Genomic DNA, 25,651 nt, shown 5'->3' on the forward strand with positions numbered 1-25,651 from the left:
GCTGGTGTCACCAGGGCTGTAATACCAGGGCTGTAATACCAGGGCTGTAATACCAGGGCTGTAATACCAGGGCTGGGGAGGTGGGGGGGAAAAAAAATGTAAGTATCAATTATTATAGATTTTTCTACTGTATTATTGTATGTTTTGTTTATTCCATGTGTTACTGTGTTGAACTGCTTTGCTTTCTTGGCCAGATTGCAGTTGCAAATGAGAACTTGTTCTCAACTAGCCTACCTGGTTAAATAAAAACTCTTGAGTTGATTTGAATAAGTGGATCTGCTAAATGGCATGTATCTGAGTGTACAGTGGTCTGGTCTTTCTCTGGTTCCTGTAGAGACTTGGAGGTAAACCCAGGATGGATATGGTGAGTTAACGACGCCTCCTTCTGGGCTCGCTTGGCTTTGGGGCCCTCCCTGCTGGGCTCGCTTGGCTTTGGGGCCCTCCCTCCTGGGCTCGCTTGGCTTTGGGGCCCCCCCCCTTCTGGGGCTCGCTTGGCTTTGGGGCCCCCCCCCTTCTGGGGCTCGCTTGGCTTTGGGCCCCCCCCCCCCCCTTCTGGGGCTCGCTTGGCTTTGGGGCCCCCCCCCTTGCTGGGCTCGCTTGGCTTTGGGGCCCCCCCCCCTTGCTGGGCTCGCTTGGCTTTGGGGCCCACCCCCCTTGCTGGGCTCGCTTGGCTTTGGGGCCCCCCCCCCTGCTGGGCTCGCTTGGCTTTGGGGCCCTCCCTGCTGGGCTCGCTTGGCTTTGGGGCCCCCCCCTGCTGGGCTCGCTTGGCTTTGGCGCCCAACCTGCTGGCTAAAGTACCTAAGTTTTACTCAAGTATGACTATCTTTTAATAGAAAATGACAAGTGAAAGTAAGACACTACTTGAGTAAAAGTATTTGGTGTTAAATCTACATTGGTAGCAGAAGTAAGTGTAACTATTTTCCAATTTCCTTACATTAAGCAAACCAGATGGCATTTATTTTTATTTACGGGTAGCCAGTGGCACAGTCCAACACATTTACAAATGAAGCGTTTTGTGTTCAGTGAGTCCTCCAGATCAGAGGCAGTAGGGAGGACCAGGGATGTTCTGTTTAGTGAGTCCACCAGATCAGAGGCAGTAGGGAGGACCAGGGATGTTCTCTTTTGGGCTCCCGAGTGGCGCAGCGGTATTAAGGCACTGCATCGCAGTGCTTGAGGCGTCACTACAGACACCCTGGTTCGAATCCAGGCTGTATCACAACCGGCCGTGATTGGGAGTCCCGTAGGGCAGCGCACATTTGGCCCAGGGTCATCTGGGTTTGGCCGGTGTAGGCCGTCACTGTAAATAAGAATTTGTTCTTAAGGGACTTGCCTAGTTAAACAAAACGTGTTTGAGTTGGACCGTTTTGTTATCCTGTTAAGCGTTCAGAATGTAACGTAGTTTTTGGTGTCGGGAAAATGTATAGAACGAAGTACATTCTTATTTTAAGAATGTTGGAAAGTATAAGTTGTAAAAAATACAAACAGTAAAGTACAGATACTACTGAAGTAGTACTTTAAAGTATTTTTACTTAAGTACTTCACACCATTGCGTTTAGCACAGTCTGCGGGCTGGCTGGCTTGGTTTGGCACAGTCTGCCTGCTGGCTGGCTTGGTTTGGTACAGTCTGCCGGCTGGCTGGCTGGCTTGGTTTGGCACAGTCTGCCGGCTGGCTGGCTGGCTGGCTTGGTTTGGCACAGTCTGCCTGCTGGCTGGCTGGCTGGCTTGGTTTGGCACAGTCTGCCTGCTGGCTGGCTGGCTGGCTTGGTTTGGCACAGTCTGCCGGCTGGCTGGCTTGGTTTGGCACAGTCTGCCGGCTTGGCACTTTCTACTGCTGCGTGTGGTGAAATGTTGGACAACGTAATATACTATGAAATCCTGATCATCAATCTGCAGTGTTCTCTCTCTCTCTCGGTCTTTCTCTCGTCTCTCTCTCTGTCTCTCTGTCTCTGTGTCTGTCTCTGTGTCTGTCTCTGTGTCTGTCTCTGTGTCTGTCTCTGTGTCTGTCTCTGTGTCTGTCTCCGTCTCTCGTCTCCCTCTTCACTACAAACAGGAGCAAGTCGTTGAATGACATCAGACGGTTCCCGTCGGCCGCGCAGGCGGTGCGCCAGGTTTCTGAGGGTGGCGTAGAGGAGCTAAGCCCCAGCGCCGCGAGCCAGGACCAGCTGCAGAGGGTCAGAGCCCGGGTCCACGAGAGTGAGGCTAAGTGGCACAACGTGAGTCCACACACACACACACGGGAGTCCATAACCTGTACCGTCCTGCCCAGTATAACTACTCACCTGTCCCATTTTCCTCATCACCATCTGACTGAAATTCTACAATCGGTGATCTCTTTCTTAATCTTATGGGCATCCGGTGAAATTGCAGAGGGCGAAATTCAAACTACAGAATTTATAAATATTTAACTTTCGTAAAATCACAAGTGTAATACATCAAAATAAAGCTTAACTTGTTATTAATCCAGCCGCTGTGTCAGATTTCAAAAAGGCTTTAGGGTGAAAGTACACCATGCGATTATCTGAGGACAGCGCCCTGCATACAAAAGCATGAAAAACATATTTCAACCAGGCAGGTGCGCCACGAAAGTCAGAAATGGCGATATAATAAATGCCTTACCTTTTTGATCTTCTTCTGTTGGCACTCCAAAAGGTCCCAGATACATCACAAATGGTCCTTTTGTTCGATAATGTCCTTCTTTATATCCATAACTCAGTTTAGCTGGCGTGCTTCAGTCAATAATCCACCCAGTTTCCCTCCATCAAAATGAATCCCAAACGTTACTAATAAACTTTTCCAAACAACTCAAACAACGTTTATAATCAAACCTTAGGTACCCTAATATGTAAATAAACGATACAATTTAAGACTGAGAATCCTTGTCTTTACCGGAGAAAAATACCAAAATGCGCCCTCTTCCACACGCTTGGAAACACTACATCCAAAATGGGAGCCACCTAGACAAACCACAATTTCTGCCTCATTTTTCCAAAAACCAGCATGAAACTCTTTCTAAAGACTGTTGACATCTAGTGGAAGCCCTAGGAACTGCAATCTGGGAGGAATTCGCCTTATAATAAAAGTGACAGCCATTAAACGGTGGCTGATTTTTTTTAAAAATAAAAACAATTAGGGGGATGGTTTGTCCTCGGGGTTTTGCCAGTTCTGTTATACTCAGACATTATTTTAACAGTTTTAGGAGCTTTAGTGTTTTCTATCCAAATCTACCAATTATATGCATATCCTAGCTTCTGGGCCTGAGTAACAGGCAGTTTACTTTGAGCACGCTTTTCATCCGGATGTGAAAATACTACCCAAGCGAGGTTAAGTGCTGTTTAAAAACCACATTCTCTGGAGCTCTTCACTGGGTTAATTGTTGCTGCTACAAATGAACTCAACAGCAGTTGTTGTCTCTGTTGTGATTCATTGTTTTAAGTGTCCCCCCCCCCCCCCCCCCCACTGATGCCTCCTGCCAGGACCTGACCAAGTGGAAGCTCCGGCGTCACAGGTCAAACTGTGACCTGCGGAGGAAGATGCAGGAGAGGGACAACGTCGTCCTGATGGCCAACGCAGGGGTCGGGACATGCAGGAGCCTACAAGAGGACAGGTAGGGGACGGACACGGAGACAGACTTTATGAACTTTATAGTACGTCCTGCCTGGCCGTTGATGTGTAGTATGATCATCACTATTCATATGTTACTACTCCTTTTCATCTGGTACCACAGGGAAGAGGATGATGAGTCCCTATGCAGCAGTAGCTACAACAAGGTCTCTCTCTCCACCTCGGTCAAGGAGGGTTCCCTGGAGCTCCGAGCCCAAACCAGAGACCCCGCCTCGGTCAAGGAGGGTTCCCTGGAGCTCCGACCCCAAACCAGAGCCCCGACTTCGGTCAAGGAGGGTTCCCTGGAGCTCCGAGCCCAAACCAGAGCCCCGACTTCGGTCAAGGAGGGTTCCCTGGAGCTCCGAGCCCAAACCAGAGCCCCCGCCTCGGTCAAGGAGGGTTCCCTGGAGCTCCGACCCCACACCAGAGCCCCGCTGGCCCCCAGCTCCTCCGTGGAGTCCCCCTACAGCTCCGGCGCCTCGGAACCCTTCACCACCCCCAGCCTGACCCTCCAGGCCCAGGGACCCTCGGCCGGAGCCGTGCCCCAATCAGAGCCCCTCGTCCTGGGGGAGAGGCGGCGTCACACACCGGTGGAACCAGACGGAGCTGGAGGTTTAGCCACTTTCCCCGACTCTGCCTCTCCCTTCTCCTCCCAGATCCGTGCCCAGACCATCTCTAGCCCAGCTCTCGTGGTCTCCACTGGACGAGACCAGACCATCTCCATGCTCTCAAAAGGAATCCCCACGACCCTCACTGGATCTGGTTCCAGTTCTTCTCTAACGACCTCTGACCTGGTGAACGGTACCGGCTCAAACCTAACCAGCGGTACCAGCTCCTCCCACAGCCTCTCTGCCTCCATGGACATCCCAGACCAAGCTCTCCTCTCTACTGTACAGTCCCTGACCTCTGTGGCCCCGGATCACGCCTCAGCTCCCCAGCGGCAGGAGCTCCATCTCTACAGGTACAGCTCCAGGGCTCCGGGAGGAGGAAGAGGAGGGACTGGGGTGTCTGCCTCTCTCCCCAGGGGATACCGCCGGTCTGAGGGCTCTTCGTCCTGCCTCTCTGCCGGCTTCACCCCCCAGCCGTTTGGAGCCAAGTCTTCCAGAGTGTCCTCGCTACCCAGGCTCTACAACGTGAGGAAGGCCTTCGTCTCTCTCTCCCTTCGTCTCGCTCTCCCTTCGTCTCTCTCTCCCTTCGTCTCTCTCTCCCTCCGTCTGTGTGTGTCCCTCCGTCTGTGTGTGTCCCTCCGTCTCTCTCTGACTAATGCCCCCTTCATTTGTACAGTGTTTCAGTATTCAGTTCTTCTGTAGGATGTGCGACAGTTGTATAGTACATCTCTTGTGATTGGATGCTCACGTGTTCACTGTCTATCTAAATACTACTGCCTCCCTTCAAGGTGTGCTTGGTACTTGTAGTATGTGGAGGGAGAAGTGTGTGTGTGTGTGTGTGTGTAGTCTTGTTACCGTGTGCTTCTTGATCCTCTTCCATCTCCTATGAATAATGCAGTAGTATAACAGGAGGCTGCTGGCTGGCTCACTGCCCAGCCTGAGGCCCAATGGCACCCTATTCCCTATATAGGGCGGAAGGTAGCCTAGTGGTTAGGGCGCTGGGCCAGCACCCTATTCCCTATATAGGGCGGAAGGTAGCCTAGTGGTTAGAGCGTTGGGCCAGTAACCAGCAGGTAGCCTAGTGGTTAGAGCGTTGGGCCAGTAACCAGCAGGTAGCCTAGTGGTTGGAGCGTTGGGCCAGTAACCAGCAGGTAGCCTAGTGGTTAGAGCGTTGGGCCAGTAACCAGCAGGTAGCCTAGTGGTTAGAGCGTTGGGCCAGTAACCAGCAGGTAGCCTAGTGGTTAGAGCGTTGGGCCAGTAACCAGCAGGTAGCCTAGTGGTTAGAGCGTTGGGCCAGTAACCAGCAGGTAGCCTAGTGGTTGGAGCGTTGGGCCAGTAACCAGCAGGTAGCCTAGTGGTTGGAGCGTTGGGCCAGTAACCAGCAGGTAGCCTAGTGGTTAGAGCGTTGGGCCAGTAACCAGCAGGTAGCCTAGTGGTTAGAGCGTTGGGACAGTAACCAGCAGGTAGCCTAGTGGTTAGAGCGTTGGGCCAGTAACCAGCAGGCAGCCTAGTGGTTAGAGCATTGGGCCAGTAACCAGCAGGTAGTCTAGTGGTTAGAGCGTTGGGCCAGTAACCAGCAGGTAGCCTAGTGGTTAGAGCGTTGGGCCAGTAACCAGCAGGCAGCCTAGTGGTTAGAGCATTGGGCCAGTAACCAGCAGGTAGTCTAGTGGTTAGAGCGTTGGGCCAGTAACCAGCAGGTAGCCTAGTGGTTAGAGCATTGGGCCAGTAACCAGCAGGTAGTCTAGTGGTTAGAGCGTTGGGCCAGTAACCAGCAGGTAGCCTAGTAGTTAGAGCGTTGGGCCAGTAACCAGCAGGTAGCCTAGTGGTTAGAGCGTTGGGCCAGTAACCAGCAGGCAGCCTAGTGGTTAGAGCGTTGGGCCAGTAACCAGCAGGCAGCCTAGTGGTTAGAGCATTGGGCCAGTAACCAGCAGGTAGCCTAGTGGTTAGAGCGTTGGGCCAGTAACCAGCAGGTAGCCTAGTGGTTAGAGCGTTGGACTAGTAACCAGCAGGTAGCCTAGTGGTTAGAGCGTTGGACTAGTAACCAGCAGGTAGCCTAGTGGTTAGAGCGTTGGACCAGCACCCTATAACAACACCTATCATACTACTATGGCTGACCCTGTACCACAACACATTACAGTTGGGGAACTCTCTGCAGAACGGAAACGGTTCTCTGATCTCCACCAAGACTGCTCCCTCACGCCCCCAGAAAATGGTCACTATCTCGGAGGTCCCTGTCACAGCTCAGCCCTGGGCCACGGCCAATCAGAGCGGTGTGAACCAGGAAGTAAATGAGGAGGGTGGGAATCAGACCCAGCCTTCCATCCTGAAGACCAGAGTGGGTCCTGGACCTGCCACCTGCCCCAAACCCAGTCGGAAGGGACCCTTACCCCCTTCTCTCCTGCCCAGCCTCCCTGTCTCAGTCAGACAGAACGGATCTGCCCAGGTGAGCTCAACAGTCTTTACCTTCAGAAACACATCAGATGTCACTGGGATGTCATAATTGGGGCCAGAGTTTTACCCAATGATATGTACAAACCCTGGCTGGCTGACTAGGGTGCTTGTATTGAATCCATTGAGCAGCCATCTTGGCACTCCACAATTGTAGGACATTGAACCTGCCCTAGTGGGGGGGGGTTGAACCTGCCCTAGTGGGGGGGTTGAACCTGCCCTAGTGGGGGGGGTTGAACCTGCCCTAGTGGGGGGGGTTGAACCTGCCCTAGTGGGGGGGGTTGAACCTGCCCTAGTGGGGGGGTTGAACCTGCCCTAGTGGGGGGGTTGAACCTGCCCTAGTGGGGGGGTTGAACCTGCCCCAGTGGGGGGGTTGAACCTGCCCCAGTGGGGGGGTTGAACCTGCCCCAGTGGGGGGGTTGAACCTGCCCCAGTGGGGGGGTTGAACCTGCCCCTGTGGGGGGGGTTGAACCTGCCCCTGTGGGGGGGGTTGAACCTGCCCCTGTGGGGGGGGTTGAACCTGCCCCTGTGGGGGGGGTTGAACCTGCCCCTGTGGGGGGGGTTGAACCTGCCCCTGTGGGGGGGGGTTGAACCTGCCCCTGTGGGGGGGGTTGAACCTGCCCTAGTGAGGACGGGGGGGGGGGGGCGGGCGGGGTTGAACCTGCCCTAGTGAGGACGGGGGGGGGCAGAGTTGAACCTGCCCTAGTGAGGACGGGGGGGCAGGGTGAACCTGTCCTGCATCCTGCTGCTGCGTGTCAGAGGGTCTGTGGTTTCCGTGGGACATTGAATCGCCAGGTGTCACCTTCACCGTGTGTGTGTGTGTGTGTGTGTGTGTGTGTGTGTGTGTGTGTGTGTCTCGCCCTCAGGTACGTCACAGTGACAGAGTGAGTCTTACCTTGAAGCTTAACAGTCGACCACACTTTGGTTTCAACACTCACTGGGACTCGACAGGAGCGCGAGTCGGAGGCATCCAGCCAGGTGAGAGTTGACTCACGGATGGATGGGGACACGTATTTCCTGTGTACTGTTTTTGTTTTGTTTTTGCCATTGGTTGTAATCAAATAAGAATTTACCGTAGTAGGTAAGACGCCTACAGAAATGTACCAACAACAGTAAGTAATGGATGACTAGAAGTTTGAACAAACAGCTGAATATTTATCTGGGATATGTTAGTCTGAAGGTGTCTTGGTGCTGGAAACGTTTTGAATTGACCACGTCTGGGGTCATTAGTAATGACATACTGGTTTTTCCGCCGATGTTCGTTAGCTACAGTACAGGGAGGTGTTCATGAATGTTTAAACAGAGCTGTGAGAGAGAGATAGAGGTGTGACTTACCCTGCAACAGAGACCTATAGTCAGAACCACTCTGGAGATCTGTAGTCAGGACATCGACAGCCTGAAACTGTTCCCCTGGGGCGGTCAGGTGTGACTGGAAATACGATCTCCTGCTGTCCTGTAGCTCCTCTCTCCGTCTCTCTGTGTAGTCCTACATTGGTCTAGACATAGTGAAAGCCTCTCCCTCCAGGTAGTCCTACATTGGTCTAGACATAGTGAAAGCCTCTCCTCTCCCTCCAGGTAGTCCTACATTGGTCTAGACATAGTGAAAGCCTCTCCTCTCCCTCCAGGTAGTCCTACATTGGTCTAGACATAGTGAAAGCCTCTCCCTCCAGGTAGTCCTACATTGGTCTAGACATAGTGAAAGCCTCTCCTCTCCCTCCAGGTAGTCCTACATTGGTCTAGACATAGTGAAAGCCCCTCCCTCCAGGTAGTCCTACATTGGTCTAGACATAGTGAAACCTCTCCTGTCCCTCCAGGTAGTCCTACATTGGTGTAGACATAGTGAAAGCCCCTCCTCTCCCTCCAGGTAGTCCTACATTGGTCTAGACATAGTGAAAGCCTCTCCCTCCAGGTAGTCCTACATTGGTCTAGACATAGTGAAAGCCCCTCCCTCCAGGTAGTCCTACATTGGTCTAGACATAGTGAAAGCCCCTCCCTCCAGGTAGTCCTACATTGGTCTAGACAGTGAAAGCCCCTCCCTCCAGGTAGTCCTACATTGGTCTAGACAGTGAAAGCCCCTCCCTCCAGGTAGTCCTACATTGGTCTAGACAGTGAAAGCCCCTCCCTCCAGGTAGTCCTACATTGGTCTAGACATAGTGAAAGCCCCTCCCTCCAGGTAGTCCTACATTGGTCTAGACATAGTGAAAGCCCCTCCCTCCAGGTAGTCCTACATTGGTCTAGACATAGTGAAAGCCCCTCCCTCCAGGTAGTCCTACATTGGTCTAGACATAGTGAAAGCCTCTCCTCTCCCTCCAGGTAGTCCTACATTGGTCTAGACATAGTGAAAGCCTCTCCCTCCAGGTAGTCCTACATTGGTCTAGACATAGTGAAACCTCTCCTGTCCCTCCAGGTAGTCCTACATTGGTCTAGACATAGTGAAAGCCTCTCCTCTCCCTCCAGGTAGTCCTACATTGGTCTAGACATAGTGAAACCTCTCCTGTCCCTCCAGGTAGTCCTACATTGGTGTAGACATAGTGAAAGCCCCTCCTCTCCCTCCAGGTAGTCCTACATTGGTCTAGACATAGTGAAAGCCTCTCCCTCCAGGTAGTCCTACATTGGTCTAGACATAGTGAAAGCCCCTCCCTCCAGGTAGTCCTACATTGGTCTAGACATAGTGAAAGCCCCTCCCTCCAGGTAGTCCTACATTGGTCTAGACAGTGAAAGCCCCTCCCTCCAGGTAGTCCTACATTGGTCTAGACAGTGAAAGCCCCTCCCTCCAGGTAGTCCTACATTGGTCTAGACAGTGAAAGCCCCTCCCTCCAGGTAGTCCTACATTGGTCTAGACATAGTGAAAGCCCCTCCCTCCAGGTAGTCCTACATTGGTCTAGACATAGTGAAAGCCCCTCCCTCCAGGTAGTCCTACATTGGTCTAGACATAGTGAAAGCCCCTCCCTCCAGGTAGTCCTACATTGGTCTAGACATAGTGAAAGCCTCTCCTCTCCCTCCAGGTAGTCCTACATTGGTCTAGACATAGTGAAAGCCTCTCCCTCCAGGTAGTCCTACATTGGTCTAGACATAGTGAAACCTCTCCTGTCCCTCCAGGTAGTCCTACATTGGTCTAGACATAGTGAAAGCCTCTCCTCTCCCTCCAGGTAGTCCTACATTGGTCTAGACATAGTGAAACCTCTCCTGTCCCTCCAGGTAGTCCTACATTGGTGTAGACATAGTGAAAGCCCCTCCTCTCCCTCCAGGTAGTCCTACATTGGTCTAGACATAGTGAAAGCCTCTCCCTCCAGGTAGTCCTACATTGGTCTAGACATAGTGAAAGCCCCTCCCTCCAGGTAGTCCTACATTGGTCTAGACATAGTGAAAGCCCCTCCCTCCAGGTAGTCCTACATTGGTCTAGACAGTGAAAGCCCCTCCCTCCAGGTAGTCCTACATTGGTCTAGACAGTGAAAGCCCCTCCCTCCAGGTAGTCCTACATTGGTCTAGACAGTGAAAGCCCCTCCCTCCAGGTAGTCCTACATTGGTCTAGACCAGTCCTTCTCAAATAGTGGGGCGCGCCCCCCTGGGGGGGCTCGGAGCGATGCCAGGGGGGGCGCGTGGCCCCGGGGAACACGCTTTTTTTTGCCCCGTAGTAGTTTTTTTTTTTACCGAACAAGAGCACACAGCACAGAGCAGGAGATATGAAGTGCAGATAACAAACCCTTAAGAGACAACATGGAAAAATATTTAACAGGGATGAAAAGAAAGGCGGAGAGAGACGGAGATAATGAGACAAACGTAAGTCTCCCGAAAGCTAAGACGAGGAAATATGACGAAGCGAATGTAGCGCTTGGCTTCACTGTGACTACGGTGGGAGACGAGGAAAGACCGGTATGTTTACTGTGTCTAAAAATGTTGGCAGCGGACAGCGTGAAGCCAAATAAATTAAGGCGTCACTTAAAGACATTACACCCCAATCACGCTGATAAGCCGCTTGAGTTTTTTCATCGAAAACGTGCCGAATATTGTCAACAATCGTCCCGCTTTGTGAATGCTACTTCAGTAAACCAGCGAGCACTGTTAGCATCATATAAGGTGGCGTACCAAATTGCTCAGTGCAAAAAACCCCACTCCATAGCAGAGGAGCTGATACTGCCTGCAGCATTAGACATGGTCTCTCATGCTGGATGACGCAAGTGCTGCAAAAATAATAATACAATGTTATGCAGAGGTGTACTTATAACAATTTTATAGACAAATGATACTATTTACAGTCGCGGCGGAGAGTTGGGGGGGCGCGAAATGTTTACTTCTTCCTAGGGGGGGGCGTAACAGAAAATAATTGAGAAGCACTGGTCTAGACATAGTGAAAGCCTCTCCCCTCCCTCCAGGTAGTCCTACATTGGTCTAGACATAGTGAAAGCCCCTCCTCTCCCTCCAGGTAGTCCTACATTGGTCTAGACATAGTGAAAGCCTCTCCTCTCCCTCCAGGTAGTCCTACATTGGTCTAGACATAGTGAAAGCCTCTCCTCTCCCTCCAGGTAGTCCTACATTGGTCTAGACATAGTGAAAGCCTCTCCTCTCCCTCCAGGTAGTTCTACATTGGTCTAGACATAGTGAAAGCCTCTCCTCTCCCTCCAGGTAGTCCTACATTGGTCTAGACATAGTGAAAGCCCCTCCCTCCAGGTAGTCCTACATTGGTCTAGACATAGTGAAAGCCCCTCCCTCCAGGTAGTCCTACATTGGTCTAGACATAGTGAAAGCCTCTCGTCTCCCTCCAGGTAGTCCTACATTGGTCTAGACATAGTGAAAGCCCCTCCCTCCCTCCAGGTAGTCCTACATTGGTCTAGACATAGTGAAAGCCCCTCCCTCCCTCCAGGTAGTCCTACATTGGTCTAGACATAGTGAAAGCCCCTCCCTCCCTCCAGGTAGTCCTACATTGGTCTAGACATAGTGAAAGCCCCTCCCTCCAGGTAGTCCTACATTGGTCTAGACATAGTGAAAGCCTCTCCCTCCAGGTAGTCCTACATTGGTCTAGACATAGTGAAAGCCTCTCCTCTCCCTCCAGGTAGTCCTACATTGGTCTAGACATAGTGAAAGCCCCTCCCTCCAGGTAGTCCTACATTGGTCTAGACATAGTGAAAGCCCCTCCCTCCAGGTGGTCCTACATTGGTCTAGACATAGTGAAAGCCCCTCTCCCTCCAGGTAGTCCTACATTGGTCTAGACATAGTGAAAGCCCCTCTCCCTCCAGGTAGTCCTACATTGGTCTAGACATAGTGAAAGCCTCTCCTCTCCTTCCAGGTAGTCCTACATTGGTCTAGACATAGTGAAAGCCTCTCCTCTCCCTCCAGGTAGTCCTACATTGGTCTAGACATGTTGAAAGCCCCTCCCTCCAGGTAGTCCTACATTGGTCTAGACATAGTGAAAGCCCCTCCCTCCAGGTAGTCCTACATTGGTCTAGACATAGTGAAAGCCCCTCCCTCCAGGTAGTCCTACATTGGTCTAGACATAGTGAAAGCCTCTCCTCTCCCTCCAGGTATTCCTACATTGGTCTAGACATAGTGAAAGCCTCTCCTCTCCCTCCAGGTAGTCCTACATTGGTCTAGACATAGTGAAAGCCTCTCCTCTCCCTCCAGGTAGTCCTACATTGGTCTAGACATAGTGAAAGCCTCTCCTCTCCCTCCAGGTAGTCCTACATTGGTCTAGACATAGTGAAAGCCTCTCCCTCCAGGTAGTCCTACATTGGTCTAGACATAGTGAAAGCCCCTCCCTCCAGGTAGTCCTACATTGGTCTAGACATAGTGAAAGCCTCTCCCTCCAGGTAGTTCTACATTGGTCTAGACATAGTGAAAGCCTCTCCCTCCAGGTAGTCCTACATTGGTCTAGACATAGTGAAAGCCTCTCCTCTCCCTCCAGGTAGTCCTACATTGGTCTAGACATAGTGAAAGCCTCTCCTCTCCCTCCAGGTAGTCCTACATTGGTCTAGACATAATGAAAGCCCCTCCCTCCAGGTAGTCCTACATTGGTCTAGACATAGTGAAAGCCCCTCCCTCCAGGTAGTCCTACATTGGTCTAGACATAGTGAAAGCCCCTCCCTCCAGGTAGTCCTACATTGGTCTAGACATAGTGAAAGCCTCTCCTCTCCCTCCAGGTAGTCCTACATTGGTCTAGACGTAGTGAAAGCCTCTCCCTCCAGGTAGTCCTACATTGGTCTAGACGTAGTGAAAGCCTCTCCCTCCAGGTAGTCCTACATTGGTCTAGACGTAGTGAAAGCCTCTCCTCTCCCTCCAGGTAGTCCTACATTGGTCTAGACGTAGTGAAAGCCTCTCCCCTCCCTCCAGGTAGTCCTACATTGGTCTAGACGTAGTGAAAGCCTCTCCCCTCCCTCCAGGTAGTCCTACATTGGTCTAGACATAGTGAAAGCCCCTCCTCTCCCTCCAGGTAGTCCTACATTGGTCTAGACATAGTGAAAGCCTCTCCTCTCCCTCCAGGTAGTCCTACATTGGTCTAGACATAGTGAAAGCCTCTCCTCTCCCTCCAGGTAGTCCTACATTGGTCTAGACATAGTGAAAGCCTCTCCTCTCCCTCCAGGTAGTTCTACATTGGTCTAGACATAGTGAAAGCCTCTCCTCTCCCTCCAGGTAGTCCTACATTGGTCTAGACATAGTGAAAGCCCCTCCCTCCAGGTAGTCCTACATTGGTCTAGACATAGTGAAAGCCCCTCCCTCCAGGTAGTCCTACATTGGTCTAGACATAGTGAAAGCCTCTCGTCTCCCTCCAGGTAGTCCTACATTGGTCTAGACATAGTGAAAGCCCCTCCCTCCCTCCAGGTAGTCCTACATTGGTCTAGACATAGTGAAAGCCCCTCCCTCCCTCCAGGTAGTCCTACATTGGTCTAGACATAGTGAAAGCCCCTCCCTCCCTCCAGGTAGTCCTACATTGGTCTAGACATAGTGAAAGCCCCTCCCTCCAGGTAGTCCTACATTGGTCTAGACATAGTGAAAGCCTCTCCCTCCAGGTAGTCCTACATTGGTCTAGACATAGTGAAAGCCTCTCCTCTCCCTCCAGGTAGTCCTACATTGGTCTAGACATAGTGAAAGCCCCTCCCTCCAGGTAGTCCTACATTGGTCTAGACATAGTGAAAGCCCCTCCCTCCAGGTGGTCCTACATTGGTCTAGACATAGTGAAAGCCCCTCTCCCTCCAGGTAGTCCTACATTGGTCTAGACATAGTGAAAGCCCCTCTCCCTCCAGGTAGTCCTACATTGGTCTAGACATAGTGAAAGCCTCTCCTCTCCCTCCAGGTAGTCCTACATTGGTCTAGACATAGTGAAAGCCTCTCCTCTCCCTCCAGGTAGTCCTACATTGGTCTAGACATGTTGAAAGCCCCTCCCTCCAGGTAGTCCTACATTGGTCTAGACATAGTGAAAGCCCCTCCCTCCAGGTAGTCCTACATTGGTCTAGACATAGTGAAAGCCCCTCCCTCCAGGTAGTCCTACATTGGTCTAGACATAGTGAAAGCCTCTCCTCTCCCTCCAGGTATTCCTACATTGGTCTAGACATAGTGAAAGCCTCTCCTCTCCCTCCAGGTAGTCCTACATTGGTCTAGACATAGTGAAAGCCTCTCCTCTCCCTCCAGGTAGTCCTACATTGGTCTAGACATAGTGAAAGCCTCTCCTCTCCCTCCAGGTAGTCCTACATTGGTCTAGACATAGTGAAAGCCTCTCCCTCCAGGTAGTCCTACATTGGTCTAGACATAGTGAAAGCCCCTCCCTCCAGGTAGTCCTACATTGGTCTAGACATAGTGAAAGCCTCTCCCTCCAGGTAGTTCTACATTGGTCTAGACATAGTGAAAGCCTCTCCCTCCAGGTAGTCCTACATTGGTCTAGACATAGTGAAAGCCTCTCCTCTCCCTCCAGGTAGTCCTACATTGGTCTAGACATAGTGAAAGCCTCTCCTCTCCCTCCAGGTAGTCCTACATTGGTCTAGACATAATGAAAGCCCCTCCCTCCAGGTAGTCCTACATTGGTCTAGACATAGTGAAAGCCCCTCCCTCCAGGTAGTCCTACATTGGTCTAGACATAGTGAAAGCCTCTCCTCTCCCTCCAGGTAGTCCTACATTGGTCTAGACGTAGTGAAAGCCTCTCCCTCCAGGTAGTCCTACATTGGTCTAGACGTAGTGAAAGCCTCTCCCTCCAGGTAGTCCTACATTGGTCTAGACGTAGTGAAAGCCTCTCCCTCCAGGTAGTCCTACATTGGTCTAGACGTAGTGAAAGCCTCTCCTCTCCCTCCAGGTAGTCCTACATTGGTCTAGACGTAGTGAAAGCCTCTCCCCTCCCTCCAGGTAGTCCTACATTGGTCTAGACGTAGTGAAAGCCTCTCCTCTCCCTCCAGGTAGTCCTACATTGGTCTAGACATAGTGAAAGCCTCTCCTCTCCCTCCAGGTAGTCCTACATTGGTCTAGACATAGTGAAAGCCTCTCCTCTCCCTCCAGGTAGTCCTACATTGGTCTAGACATAGTGAAAGCCTCTCCTCTCCCTCCAGGTAGTCCTACATTGGTCTAGACATAGTGAAAGCCCCTCCCTCCAGGTAGTCCTACATTGGTCTAGACATAGTGAAAGCCTCTCCCTCCAGGTAGTCCTACATTGGTCTAGACATAGTGAAAGCCTCTCCCTCCAGGTAGTCCTACATTGGTCTAGACATAGTGAAAGCCTCTCCCTCCAGGTAGTCCTACATTGGTCTAGACATAGTGAAAGCCTCTCCCTCCAGGTAGTCCTACATTGGTCTAGACATAGTGAAAGCCTCTCCCTCCAGGTAGTCCTACATTGGTCTAGACATAGTGAAAGCCTCTCCCTCCAGGTAGTCCTACATTGGTCTAGACATGGTGAAAGCCTCTCCTCTCCCTCCAGGTAGTCCTACATTGGTCTAGACATGGTGAAAGCCTCTCCTCTCCCTCCAGGTAGTCCTACATTGGTCTAGACATAGTGAAAGCCTCTCCCTCCAGGTAGTCCTACATTGGTCTAGACATAGTGAAAGCCTCTCCTCTCCCTCCAGGTGGTCCTACATTGGTCTAGACATAGTGAAAGCCTCTCCCTCCAGGTAGTCCTACATTGGTCTAGACATAGTGAAAGCCTCTCCCCTCCCTCCAGGTGGTCCTACATTGGTCTAGACATAGTGAAAGCCTCTCCTCTCCCTCCAGGTGGTCCTACATTGGTCTAGACATAGTGAAAGCCTCTCCCTCCAGGTAGTCCTACATTGGTCTAGACATAGTGAAAGCCTCTCCTCTCCCTCCAGGTGGTCCTACATTGGTCTAGACATAGTGAAAGCCTCTCCTCTCCCTCCAGGTAGTCCTGCAGACTTGTGCCAGCTGCGTGCAGGTGATGAGATCGTGTCTGTTGGTGGGCACAGGGTGGCAGAGATGAGCCACGGCCAGTGGAAGGGCACGATGACCTCTGCCCTGCAGAAGGGCAGTCTCACCATGGACGTACAGCGCCATGGTGACAACGGTGAGGGAAAGAGACTCCACCCCTCCACCTGACCTGCTGGGAGCTCTGTTTGTCCCTCACCACTTGCCTTCCTGTAGTGTGTCCCTCTCTCTTTGTCCCTCACCACTTGCCTTCCTGTAGTGTGTCCCTCTCTTTGTCCCTCACCACTTGCCTTCCTGTAGTGTCCCTGTCTGGTTTGTCCCTCACCACTTGCCTTCCTGTAGTGTCCCTGTCTGGTTTGTCCCTCACCACTTGCCTTCCTGTAGTGTCCCTCTCTGTTTGTCCCTCACCACTTGCCTTCCTGTAGTGTCCCTCTCTGTTTGTCCCTCACCACGTGTCTAAATTGATGGTTGACATGAAAGAGGCTATAACCACGTCTAGCTAAGTGAATATCTCCCTGAGGAGAGGGAAGGGAAGTACTGGTCGTTAAATGGGATTCCATGTTTCTGTTTGTTTCCATCTGTTTTTGTTTAGAAACACTCTTCATCAAAGCAATTTGTTGGTTCGGTTCTACGGCAACAAAACTGGGAAAGGTTTGTCACTCTGTTCTATACACGTTTATGAACCTTACAAGTATAGACTGTTTGTCCATCATAGGGCTCCGTAGAGAACCCTGACTGGCTGTTTGTCCATCATAGGGCTCCGTAGAGAACCCTGACTGGCTGTTTGTCCATCATAGGGCTCCGTAGAGAACCCTGACTGGCTGTTTGTCCATCATAGGGCTCCGTAGAGAACCCTGACTGGCTGTTTGTCCATCATAGGGCTCCGTAGAGAACCCTGACTGGCTGTTTGTCCATCATAGGGCACCGTAGAGAACCCTGACTGACTGTTTGTCCATCATAGGGCTCCGTAGAGGACCCTGACTGGCTGTTTGTCCATCATAGGGCACCGTAGAGAACCCTGACTGGCTGTTTGTCCATCATAGGGCTCCGTAGAGAACCCTGACTGGCTGTTTGTCCATCATAGGGCTCTGTAGAGAACCCTGACTGGCTGTTTGTCCATCATAGGGCTCCGTAGAGAACCCTGACTGGCTGTTTGTCCATCATAGGGCTCCGTAGAGAACCCTGACTGGCTGTTTGTCCATCATAGGGCTCCGTAGAGAACCCTGACTGGCTGTTTGTCCATCATAGGGCACCGTAGAGAACCCTGACTGGCTGTTTGTCCATCATGGGGCACCGTAGAGAACCCTGGCTGGCTGTTTGTCCATCATGGGGCACCGTAGAGAACCCTGGCTGGCTGTTTGTCCATCATAGGGCTCTGTAGAGAACCCTGACTGGCTGTTTGTCCATCATAGGGCCCTGACTGGCTGTTTGTCCATCATAGGGCTCCGTAGAGAACCCTGACTGGCTGTTTGTCCATCATAGGGCCCTGACTGGCTGTTTGTCCATCATAGGGCTCTGTAGAGAACCCTGACTGGCTGTTTGTCCATCATAGGGCTCCGTAGAGAACCCTGACTGGCTGTTTGTCCATCATAGGGCACCGTAGAGAACCCTGACTGGCTGTTTGTCCATCATAGGGCACCGTAGAGAACCCTGACTGGCTGTTTGTCCATCATAGGGCTCCGTAGAGAACCCTGACTGGCTGTTTGTCCATCATAGGGCACTGTAGAGAACCCTGACTGGCTGTTTGTCCATCATAGGGCACCGTAGAGAACCCTGGCTGGCTGTTTGTCCATCATAAGGCTCCGTAGAGAACCCTGACTGGCTGTTTGTCCATCATAGGGCTCCGTAGAGAACCCTGACTGGCTGTTTGTCCATCATAGGGCTCCGTAGAGAACCCTGACTGGCTCTTTGTCCATCATAGGGCTCCGTAGAGGACCCTGACTGGCTGTTTGTCCATCATAGGGCACCGTAGAGAACCCTGACTGGCTGTTTGTCCATCATAGGGCTCCGTAGAGGACCCTGACTGGCTGTTTGTCCATCATAGGGCATCGTAGAGAACCCTGACTGGCTGTTTGTCCATCATAGGGCTCCGTAGAGAACCCTGACTGGCTGTTTGTCCATCATAGGGCTCCGTAGAGGACCCTGACTGGCTGTTTGTCCATCATAGGGCTCCGTAGAGGACCCTGACTGGCTGTTTGTCCATCATAGGGCACCGTAGAGAACCCTGACTGGCTTTTTGTCCATCATAGGGCTCCGTAGAGAACCCTGACTGGCTGTTTGTCCATCATAGGGCACCGTAGAGAACCCTGACTGGCTGTTTGTCCATCATAGGGCTCCGTAGAGGACCCTGACTGGCTGTTTGTCCATCATAGGGCTCCGTAGAGGACCCTGACTGGCTGTTTGTCCATCATAGGGCTCCGTAGAGGACCCTGACTGGCTGTTTGTCCATCATAGGGCTCCGTAGAGAACCCTGACTGGCTGTTTGTCCATCATAGGGCTCCGTAGAGAACCCTGACTGTTTCAATGTGTTTGGTTTGTAATGTTTCTACATGTTGATCTGTCTTGGTAGAGGTTTTACTACATGTCAAAGCTTGTGATGTTGGTTGGGTTGTAGTGGTACATGACTGGGAAGATGACGGGGTGCTTTTCTCTCTGTTCGGTCCTCCCTGTTCCACACTGCATTTAGGTTTTAATGTTTATTCACAGTAAAAGTATTGACTTTCTATTGATCAGCTGTTAGGCTACTGATTTGCTAATCGAACTCCCGGCCTACTGATCGAGGATCAATAATTAGCGTACTGATTTTGTGAATCCGTGTTTGTAAACCTTTGTGGACCCGGCCTGTGTTGACGGACTAGGGTCAGAATGCCTCGTGGACCGGGCCTGTGTTGTGACGGACTGGGGTCAGAATGCCTCGTGGACCGGGCCTGTGTTGTGACGGACTGGGGTCAGAATGCCTCGTGACGGACCGGGGCCAGAGGCCTCGTGACGGACCGGGCCTGTGTTGTGACGGACTGGGGTCAGAGGCCTCGTGACGGACCGGGCCTGTGTTGACGGACTAGGGACAGAATGCCTCGTAGCGGACCGGGCCTGTGTTGACGGACTGGGGCCAGAGGCCTTGTGGACCGGGCCTGTACCACCCATGAGATCATCCATCTGACCAGTGGTGTTCTGACACTTACAGGTCCAACTGATACCAGCAGAGAGACAACGATGGTGAAACTGGCCCAGCTCAACGGACAAGAGGTCACTGTGTGTCACTTTTATTTTTTTATTTTATACGATCAGTATCGACATCTCTAACGCATTTACTGAAATGATTTGAGTGATGAAGGAAACGGGTTACAAACAAATCTGAAAAAATGTAAATCTCTTTTCCTATCTTTCCCCCTCTCTCCTAGGGGGTGACCTCTAAAAGCACAAAGGGGGGTTTTCAGGACGAGCCTCTGACTATCAGAAGGACAGGTAATGAATGAGCTGACTGGGACAGGTAATGAATGAGCTGACTGGGACAGGTAATGAATGAGCTGACTGGGACAGGTAATGAATGAGCTGACTGGGACAGGTAATGAATGAGCTGACTAGGACAGGTAGTGAATGAGCTGACTAGGACAGGTAGTGAATGAGCTGACTAGGACAGGTAGTGAATGAGCTGACTAGGACAGGTAGTGAATGAGCTGACTAGGACAGGTAGTGAATGAGCTGACTAGGACAGGTAGTGAATGAGCTGACTAGGACAGGTAGTGAATGAGCTGACTAGGACAGGTAGTGAATGAGCTGACTAGGACAGGTAGTGAATGAGCTGACTAGGACAGGTAGTGAATGAGCTGACTAGGACAGGTAGTGAATGAGCTGACTAGGACAGGTAGTGAATGAGCTGACTAGGACAGGTAGTGAATGAATGGACTGACTAGGACAGGTACAGTGCCTTCAGGAAGTAATCACACCCCTTGACTTTTCCCCAAATGTTGTTAGTCTGAATTAAAAAAAATTATAAAATGGAGGTTTTATGTCAGTGTAATTGTTTTTTTCTTTTTCAAATTAATTTAAAAAAAAATGAAATGCTGAAGTGACTCTGGTCAATAACTGTTCAGTCCCTTGATGGCCGAAATAAGTTCAGGAGAACAAATGTATTCTCACACGGTGTGCGGTTTATAGTGTTTTTAACATTTATTATTTGAATGAAAACCTCCTCTCTGTAACCAGCTCATACAATTATCTCTAAGGTTCCTCAGTCCAGCAGTGAATTTCAAACACGGATTCAACCACAAAGACCAGGGAGGTTTTCCAATGCCTCGCAAAGAAGGGCACCTATTGGTAGATGGGTAAATAAAAAAAATTAAAAAGCAGACATTGAATATCCCTTTGAGCATGGTAAAGTTATTAATTACACTTTGGATGGTGTATCAATACACCCAGTCACTACAAAGATACAGGTGTCCTTAACTCAGTTGCCGGAGAGGAAGGAAACTGCTCAGGGATTTCACCATGAGGCCAATGGTGACTTTAAAACAGAGTTTAATGGCTGTGATGGGAGACAACTGAGGATGGATCAACAACATTGTAGTTACTCCACCTAATTGACAGAATGAAAAGAAGGAAGCCTGTACAGAATAACAAATATTCCAAAAATATGCAACAAAAAAAGTGACCAAAAATAATGAACTTTTTGTCTTGAATACAAAGTGTTTATATTTGGGACAAATCCAACACATCACTGACTACCGCTCTCCATATGTCCAAGCATAGTGGTGGCTGGTTCAGTCTGCTTTCACCAGACACTGGGAGAGGAATTCACCTTTCAGCAGGACAATAAACCTAAAACACAAGGTCAAATATACACTGGGAGAAGAGTTCCCCTTTCAGCAGGACAATAACCTAAAACACAAGGCCAAATATACACTGGGAGAAGAGTTCCCCTTTCATCAGGACAATAACCTGAAACACAAGGCCAAATATACACTGGGAGAAGAGTTGCCCTTTCATCAGGACAATAACCTAAAACACAAGGCCAAATATACACTGGAGTTACTTACCAAGAAGACAGTGAATGTTCCTGAGTGGTCGAGTTACCGTTGACCTAAATCTACTTCAAAATCTATGTCAAGACCTGAAAATAGTTGTCAAGCAATGATCAACAACCAACTTGACAGAGCTTGAAGATGTATTTTTATTATGTGCAGATATTGTTAAAATCCAGGTGTGCAAATCTCTTAAACTTACCCAGAAAGACTCACAGCTGTAATCACTGCCGAAGGTGCTTCTACATGTATTGCCCCAGAGGTGTGAATGCTTACGTATGTGACATTTCTGCATTATATTTTCAATGCATTTGCAAACATATAAAAAAATATACTTTATTATGGGGTATTGTTTGAGATATCTATTTAATACATTTTAAATTCAGGCTTTAACACAACAAAATGTGAAATAAGTCAAGGGGTATAAATACTTTCTGAAGGCGATTGTATCGTTTGAAATGACTGAAGGTTTTACAGGTTCCTGGGTGTTACTTTTAGGAAACTCTGTTACACTCTCACTTCCTCTTCTCTTTCACACTTCCTGTTTCCTCTCCTGTGTAGAACATGATCTGATTGTTCTGAAAACCCAGAAAAGGAGAGCAGAGTTTTTTAATCAGAAAGGTAACAGTTAATGTCTGTCGCCAGGCTTTGTCGTTGTTGGCTGGAGTTTGGGGCTTGTGTTGGTTTATATTAAATTAGTCATTAAGACGTTTTTGCTTTGTAGCTGAAATAGCTCAACACTGGCGACGCTTGTTTGGCCTCGATTCTGCTGCATATATATACACACACACACACACACACACACACACACACACACACACACACACACACACACACACACATACAAAAGCTTATCTGTATTCCCAGTCATGTGAAATCCATCGATTTGGGCCTAATGAATTTGATTTCCTTATGAACTCAGCACATACATACGCAACGATTTTACTGAGTTCATTTAAGGAAATCAAAATCATTAGGCCCTAATTGATGGATTTCACATGACTGGGAATACAGAGATGCTTTTGTTGGTAACAGATACCTTATCTGGGGCGGGAGGCGGGACCCTCTCCCGGTTACCCGCTCTGGGGCGGGGACCCTCTCCCGGTTACCCGCTCTGGGGCGGGGACCCTCTCCCGGTTACCCGCTCTGGGGCGGGGACCCTCTCCCGGTTACCCGCTCTGGGGCGGGGACCCTCTCCCGGTTACCCGCTCTGGGGCGGGGACCCTCCCCCGGTTACCCGCTCCGGGGCCGGGGGGGGGGGACCCTCCCCCGGTTACCCGCTCTGGGGCGGGGACCCTCTCCCGGTTACCCGCTCTGGGGCGGGGGGGGGGACCCTCTCCCCGGTTACCCGCTTCCGGGCGGGGGCGGGACCCTCTCCCGGTTACCCGCTCTGGGGCGGGGGGGGGACCCTCTCCCGGTTACCCGCTCTGGGGCGGGGGGGGGACCCTCTCCCGGTTACCCGCTCTGGGGCGGGGCGGGGACCCTCTCCCGGTTACCCGCTCTGGGGCGGGGGGGGGACCCTCTCCCGGTTACCCGCTCTGGGGCGGGGACCCTCTCCCGGTTTACCCGCTCTGGGGCGGGGACCCTCCTCCCGGTTACCCGCTCTGGGGCGGGGGGGGGGACCCTCTCCCGGTTACCCGCTCTGGGGCGGGGGGGGGGACCCTCTCCCGGTTACCCGCTCTGGGGCGGGGGCGGGGACCCTCTCCCGGTTACCCGCTCCGGGGCGGGGGCCCTCTCCCGGTTACCCGCTCCGGGGCGGGGACCCTCTCCCGGTTACCCGCTCCGGGGCGGGGGCGGGGACCCTCTCCCCGGTTTACCCGCTCCGGGGCGGGGCGGGGACCCTCTCCCGGTTACCCGCTCTGGGGCGGGGGGGGGACCCTCTCCCGGTTACCCGCTCTGGGGCGGGGGGGGGGACCCTCCCCCGGTTACCCGCTCCGGGGCCGGGACCCTCTCCCGGTTACCCGCTCTGGGGCGGGGGGGGGACCCTCTCCCGGTTACCCGCTCTGGGGCGGGGGGGGGACCCTCCCCCGGTTACCCGCTCCGGGGCCGGGACCCTCTCCCGGTTACCCGCTCTGGGGCGGGGGGGGGGACCCTCCCCCGGTTACCCGCTCCGGGGCCGGGACCCTCTCCCGGTTACCCGCTCTGTCAGAACTCAGCTCTTTCCCCTCAGCCTCACCAGGAGTCAGCTCTATGGTCTACCTCTGTGGTGAGTGTGTGTGCGCGTGTGTGTGTGTGTGTGTGTGTGTGTGTGTGCAGTGCTCTGACGTTGAAGCTACAACACTCCAGTATCTGGACCGTCTCTCCCAGGCAGCTCTGTGATTGGTTGATTACTACCTAGTCAGTGTGTGTGAATGTCAGCTGATTGGAGCTGTGGTATGAGATCAGAGGCTGGCTCTTCTGTTTGATTTGCAGTGCTCTTTGCTTCATTCAGAAGGCTCTATTTGGGCGTTTGATTTGCAGTGCTCTTTGCTTCATTCAGAAGGCTCTATTTGGGCGTTTGATTTGCAGTGCTCTTTGCTTCATTCAGAAGGCTCTATTTGGGCGTTTGATTTGCAGTGCTCTTTGCTTCATTCAGAAGGCTCTTTTGGGCGTTTGATTTGCAGTGCTCTTTGCTTCATTCAGAAGGCTCTATTTGGGCGTTTGATTTGCAGTGCTCTTTGCTTCATTCAGAAGGCTCTTTTGGGCGTTTGATTTGCAGTGCTCTTTGCTTCATTCAGAAGGCTCTATTTGGGCGTTTGATTTGCAGTGCTCTTTGCTTCATTCAGAAGGTTCTTTTGGGCGTTTGATTTGCAGTGCTCTTTGCTTCATTCAGAAGGCTCTATTTGGGCGTTTGATTTGCAGTGCTCTTTGCTTCATTCAGAAGGCTCTTTTGGGCGTTTGATTTGCAGTGCTCTTTGCTTCATTCAGAAGGCTCTATTTGGGCGTTTGATTTGCAGTGCTCTTTGCTTCATTCAGAAGGCTCTTTTGGGCGTTTGATTTGCAGTGCTCTTTGCTTCATTCAGAAGGCTCTTTTGGGCGTTTGATTTGCAGTGCTCTTTGCTTCATTCAGAAGGCTCTTTTGGGCGTTTGATTTGCAGTGCTCTTTGCTTCATTCAGAAGGCTCTATTTGGGCGTTTGATTTGCAGTGCTCTTTGCTTCATTCAGAAGGCTCTATTTGGGCGTTTGATTTGCAGTGCTCTTTGCTTCATTCAGAAGGCTCTTTTGGGCGTTTGATTTGCAGTGCTCTTTGCTTCATTCAGAAGGCTCTATTTGGGCGTTTGATTTGCAGTGCTCTTTGCTTCATTCATAAATAGAATGATGATAAATGTGGTGAGATAAGTGAGCCCAATTTTTGGAAAATGTATTCTCACATTGGCTGACTTAACACGCACGCTCTCTCCCCCCCTCCCCCCTCTCTCCCCCTCCCCCCTCTCCTCTCTACCCTCCCGCTCTCTCTGTTAGGAGGATCGGCGTCGGCAATATCTGATGTAAGTCATAGGAACAAGATGGGGGAACAGTGGCTCTTAAGGGTGTGGGTGTGGTAATATTCTGGGGGGGTGAATGGTAATATTCTGGGGGGGTGAATGGTAATATTCTGGGGGGGGGTGGGTGGGGGGGTAATATTCTGGGTGGAGGGGTGGTAATATTCTGGGTGTGTGAGTGGTAATATTCTGGGTCGTCCTCCAGCTCCAGGTACCGTCCCTCAGCACCTCCCCCTCCAGTTGGTCCTGGGACCCCGAGGAAGAGAGGAGGCGGCAGGAGAAGTGGCAGGAGGAGCAGGAGCGCCTCCTACAGGTCTGTAAGACTGACTCGCTCTCACCTCCTGCAGGTCAGGAGGACTGACTCGCTCTCACCTCCTGCAGGTCAGGAGGACTGACTCGCTCTCACCTCCTCCTGCAGGTCAGGAGGACTGACTCGCTCTCACCTCCTCCTGCAGGTCAGGAGGACTGACTCGCTCTCACCTCCTCCTGCAGGTCAGGAGGACTGACTCGCTCTCACCTCCTGCAGGTCAGGGGGACTGACTCGCTCTCACCTCCTCCTGCAGGTCAGGGGGACTGACTCGCTCTCACCTCCTCCTGCAGGTCAGGGGGACTGACTCGCTCTCACCTCCTCCTGCAGGCCAGGGGGACTGAGTAAATATCACTGATCTTCCACTTCAGTGATTCAGCGTGGAACTGCTTTCATTGGAGCCGTTTGTCCCCCGTGTCTGTTTATGATTAAAAGCGTCAATTCTGGGCTAAACTTACCCCGTAGTCTGAGAGAATGCTGATTGGACAGCTTGTCTTGTGTGATGTTGTACAGGAGAAGTACCGTGAGGACCAGGAGAGGATGGATGCCGAGTGGCAGCAGGCCCAGGAGGAGGCAGGGGTGGAGGGATACAGACAGGCTGAGGTGACCCCTGATCCTCTACCGTCCAGAGGCATCGTGGGAAATGTAGTCCCTTGTGTCAAATCATCCGCATCGAACACGGAGAGCTCAGGAGAGATGACCAATGGGATCGCTAGCCTTGCCAGTCCTCAGCCGGTCTTGAGCCAGCCCATGCCCCCTGTTGCCCATGTGGCATCCAATCAAAAGAAGGAAGTTGTTTTTGACGGGAGAGAAGGGAGGAGCCCTTCATCCTCAAGCAGGGAGAGCAGGAAGAGGTAG

The 25,651-nt window shown here is 51.7% G+C and overlaps 1 protein-coding gene across 1 annotated transcript in view; it reads left to right on the forward strand.

The window, feature by feature from the left end:
* LOC115190599 (LIM domain only protein 7) overlaps positions 1-25,651 on the forward strand; it is a 38,987-nt gene extending 13,336 nt beyond the window's left edge. Inside the window, exons 4-16 of the mRNA XM_029748776.1 lie at positions 335-364; positions 2,051-2,213; positions 3,474-3,604; positions 3,725-4,733; positions 6,364-6,651; positions 7,523-7,634; positions 15,982-16,143; positions 19,189-19,250; positions 19,406-19,469; positions 21,587-21,646; positions 24,467-24,492; positions 24,692-24,799; positions 25,307-25,651. Coding sequence (XP_029604636.1) covers positions 335-364; positions 2,051-2,213; positions 3,474-3,604; positions 3,725-4,733; positions 6,364-6,651; positions 7,523-7,634; positions 15,982-16,143; positions 19,189-19,250; positions 19,406-19,469; positions 21,587-21,646; positions 24,467-24,492; positions 24,692-24,799; positions 25,307-25,651 — 2,560 coding nt within the window. The remainder of the gene's footprint in view (positions 1-334; positions 365-2,050; positions 2,214-3,473; positions 3,605-3,724; positions 4,734-6,363; positions 6,652-7,522; positions 7,635-15,981; positions 16,144-19,188; positions 19,251-19,405; positions 19,470-21,586; positions 21,647-24,466; positions 24,493-24,691; positions 24,800-25,306) is intronic.

The sequence above is a fragment of the Salmo trutta genome, unplaced genomic scaffold (assembly GCF_901001165.1).
Source record: "Salmo trutta unplaced genomic scaffold, fSalTru1.1, whole genome shotgun sequence".
Classification (NCBI taxonomy): Eukaryota; Metazoa; Chordata; class Actinopteri; order Salmoniformes; family Salmonidae; genus Salmo; species Salmo trutta.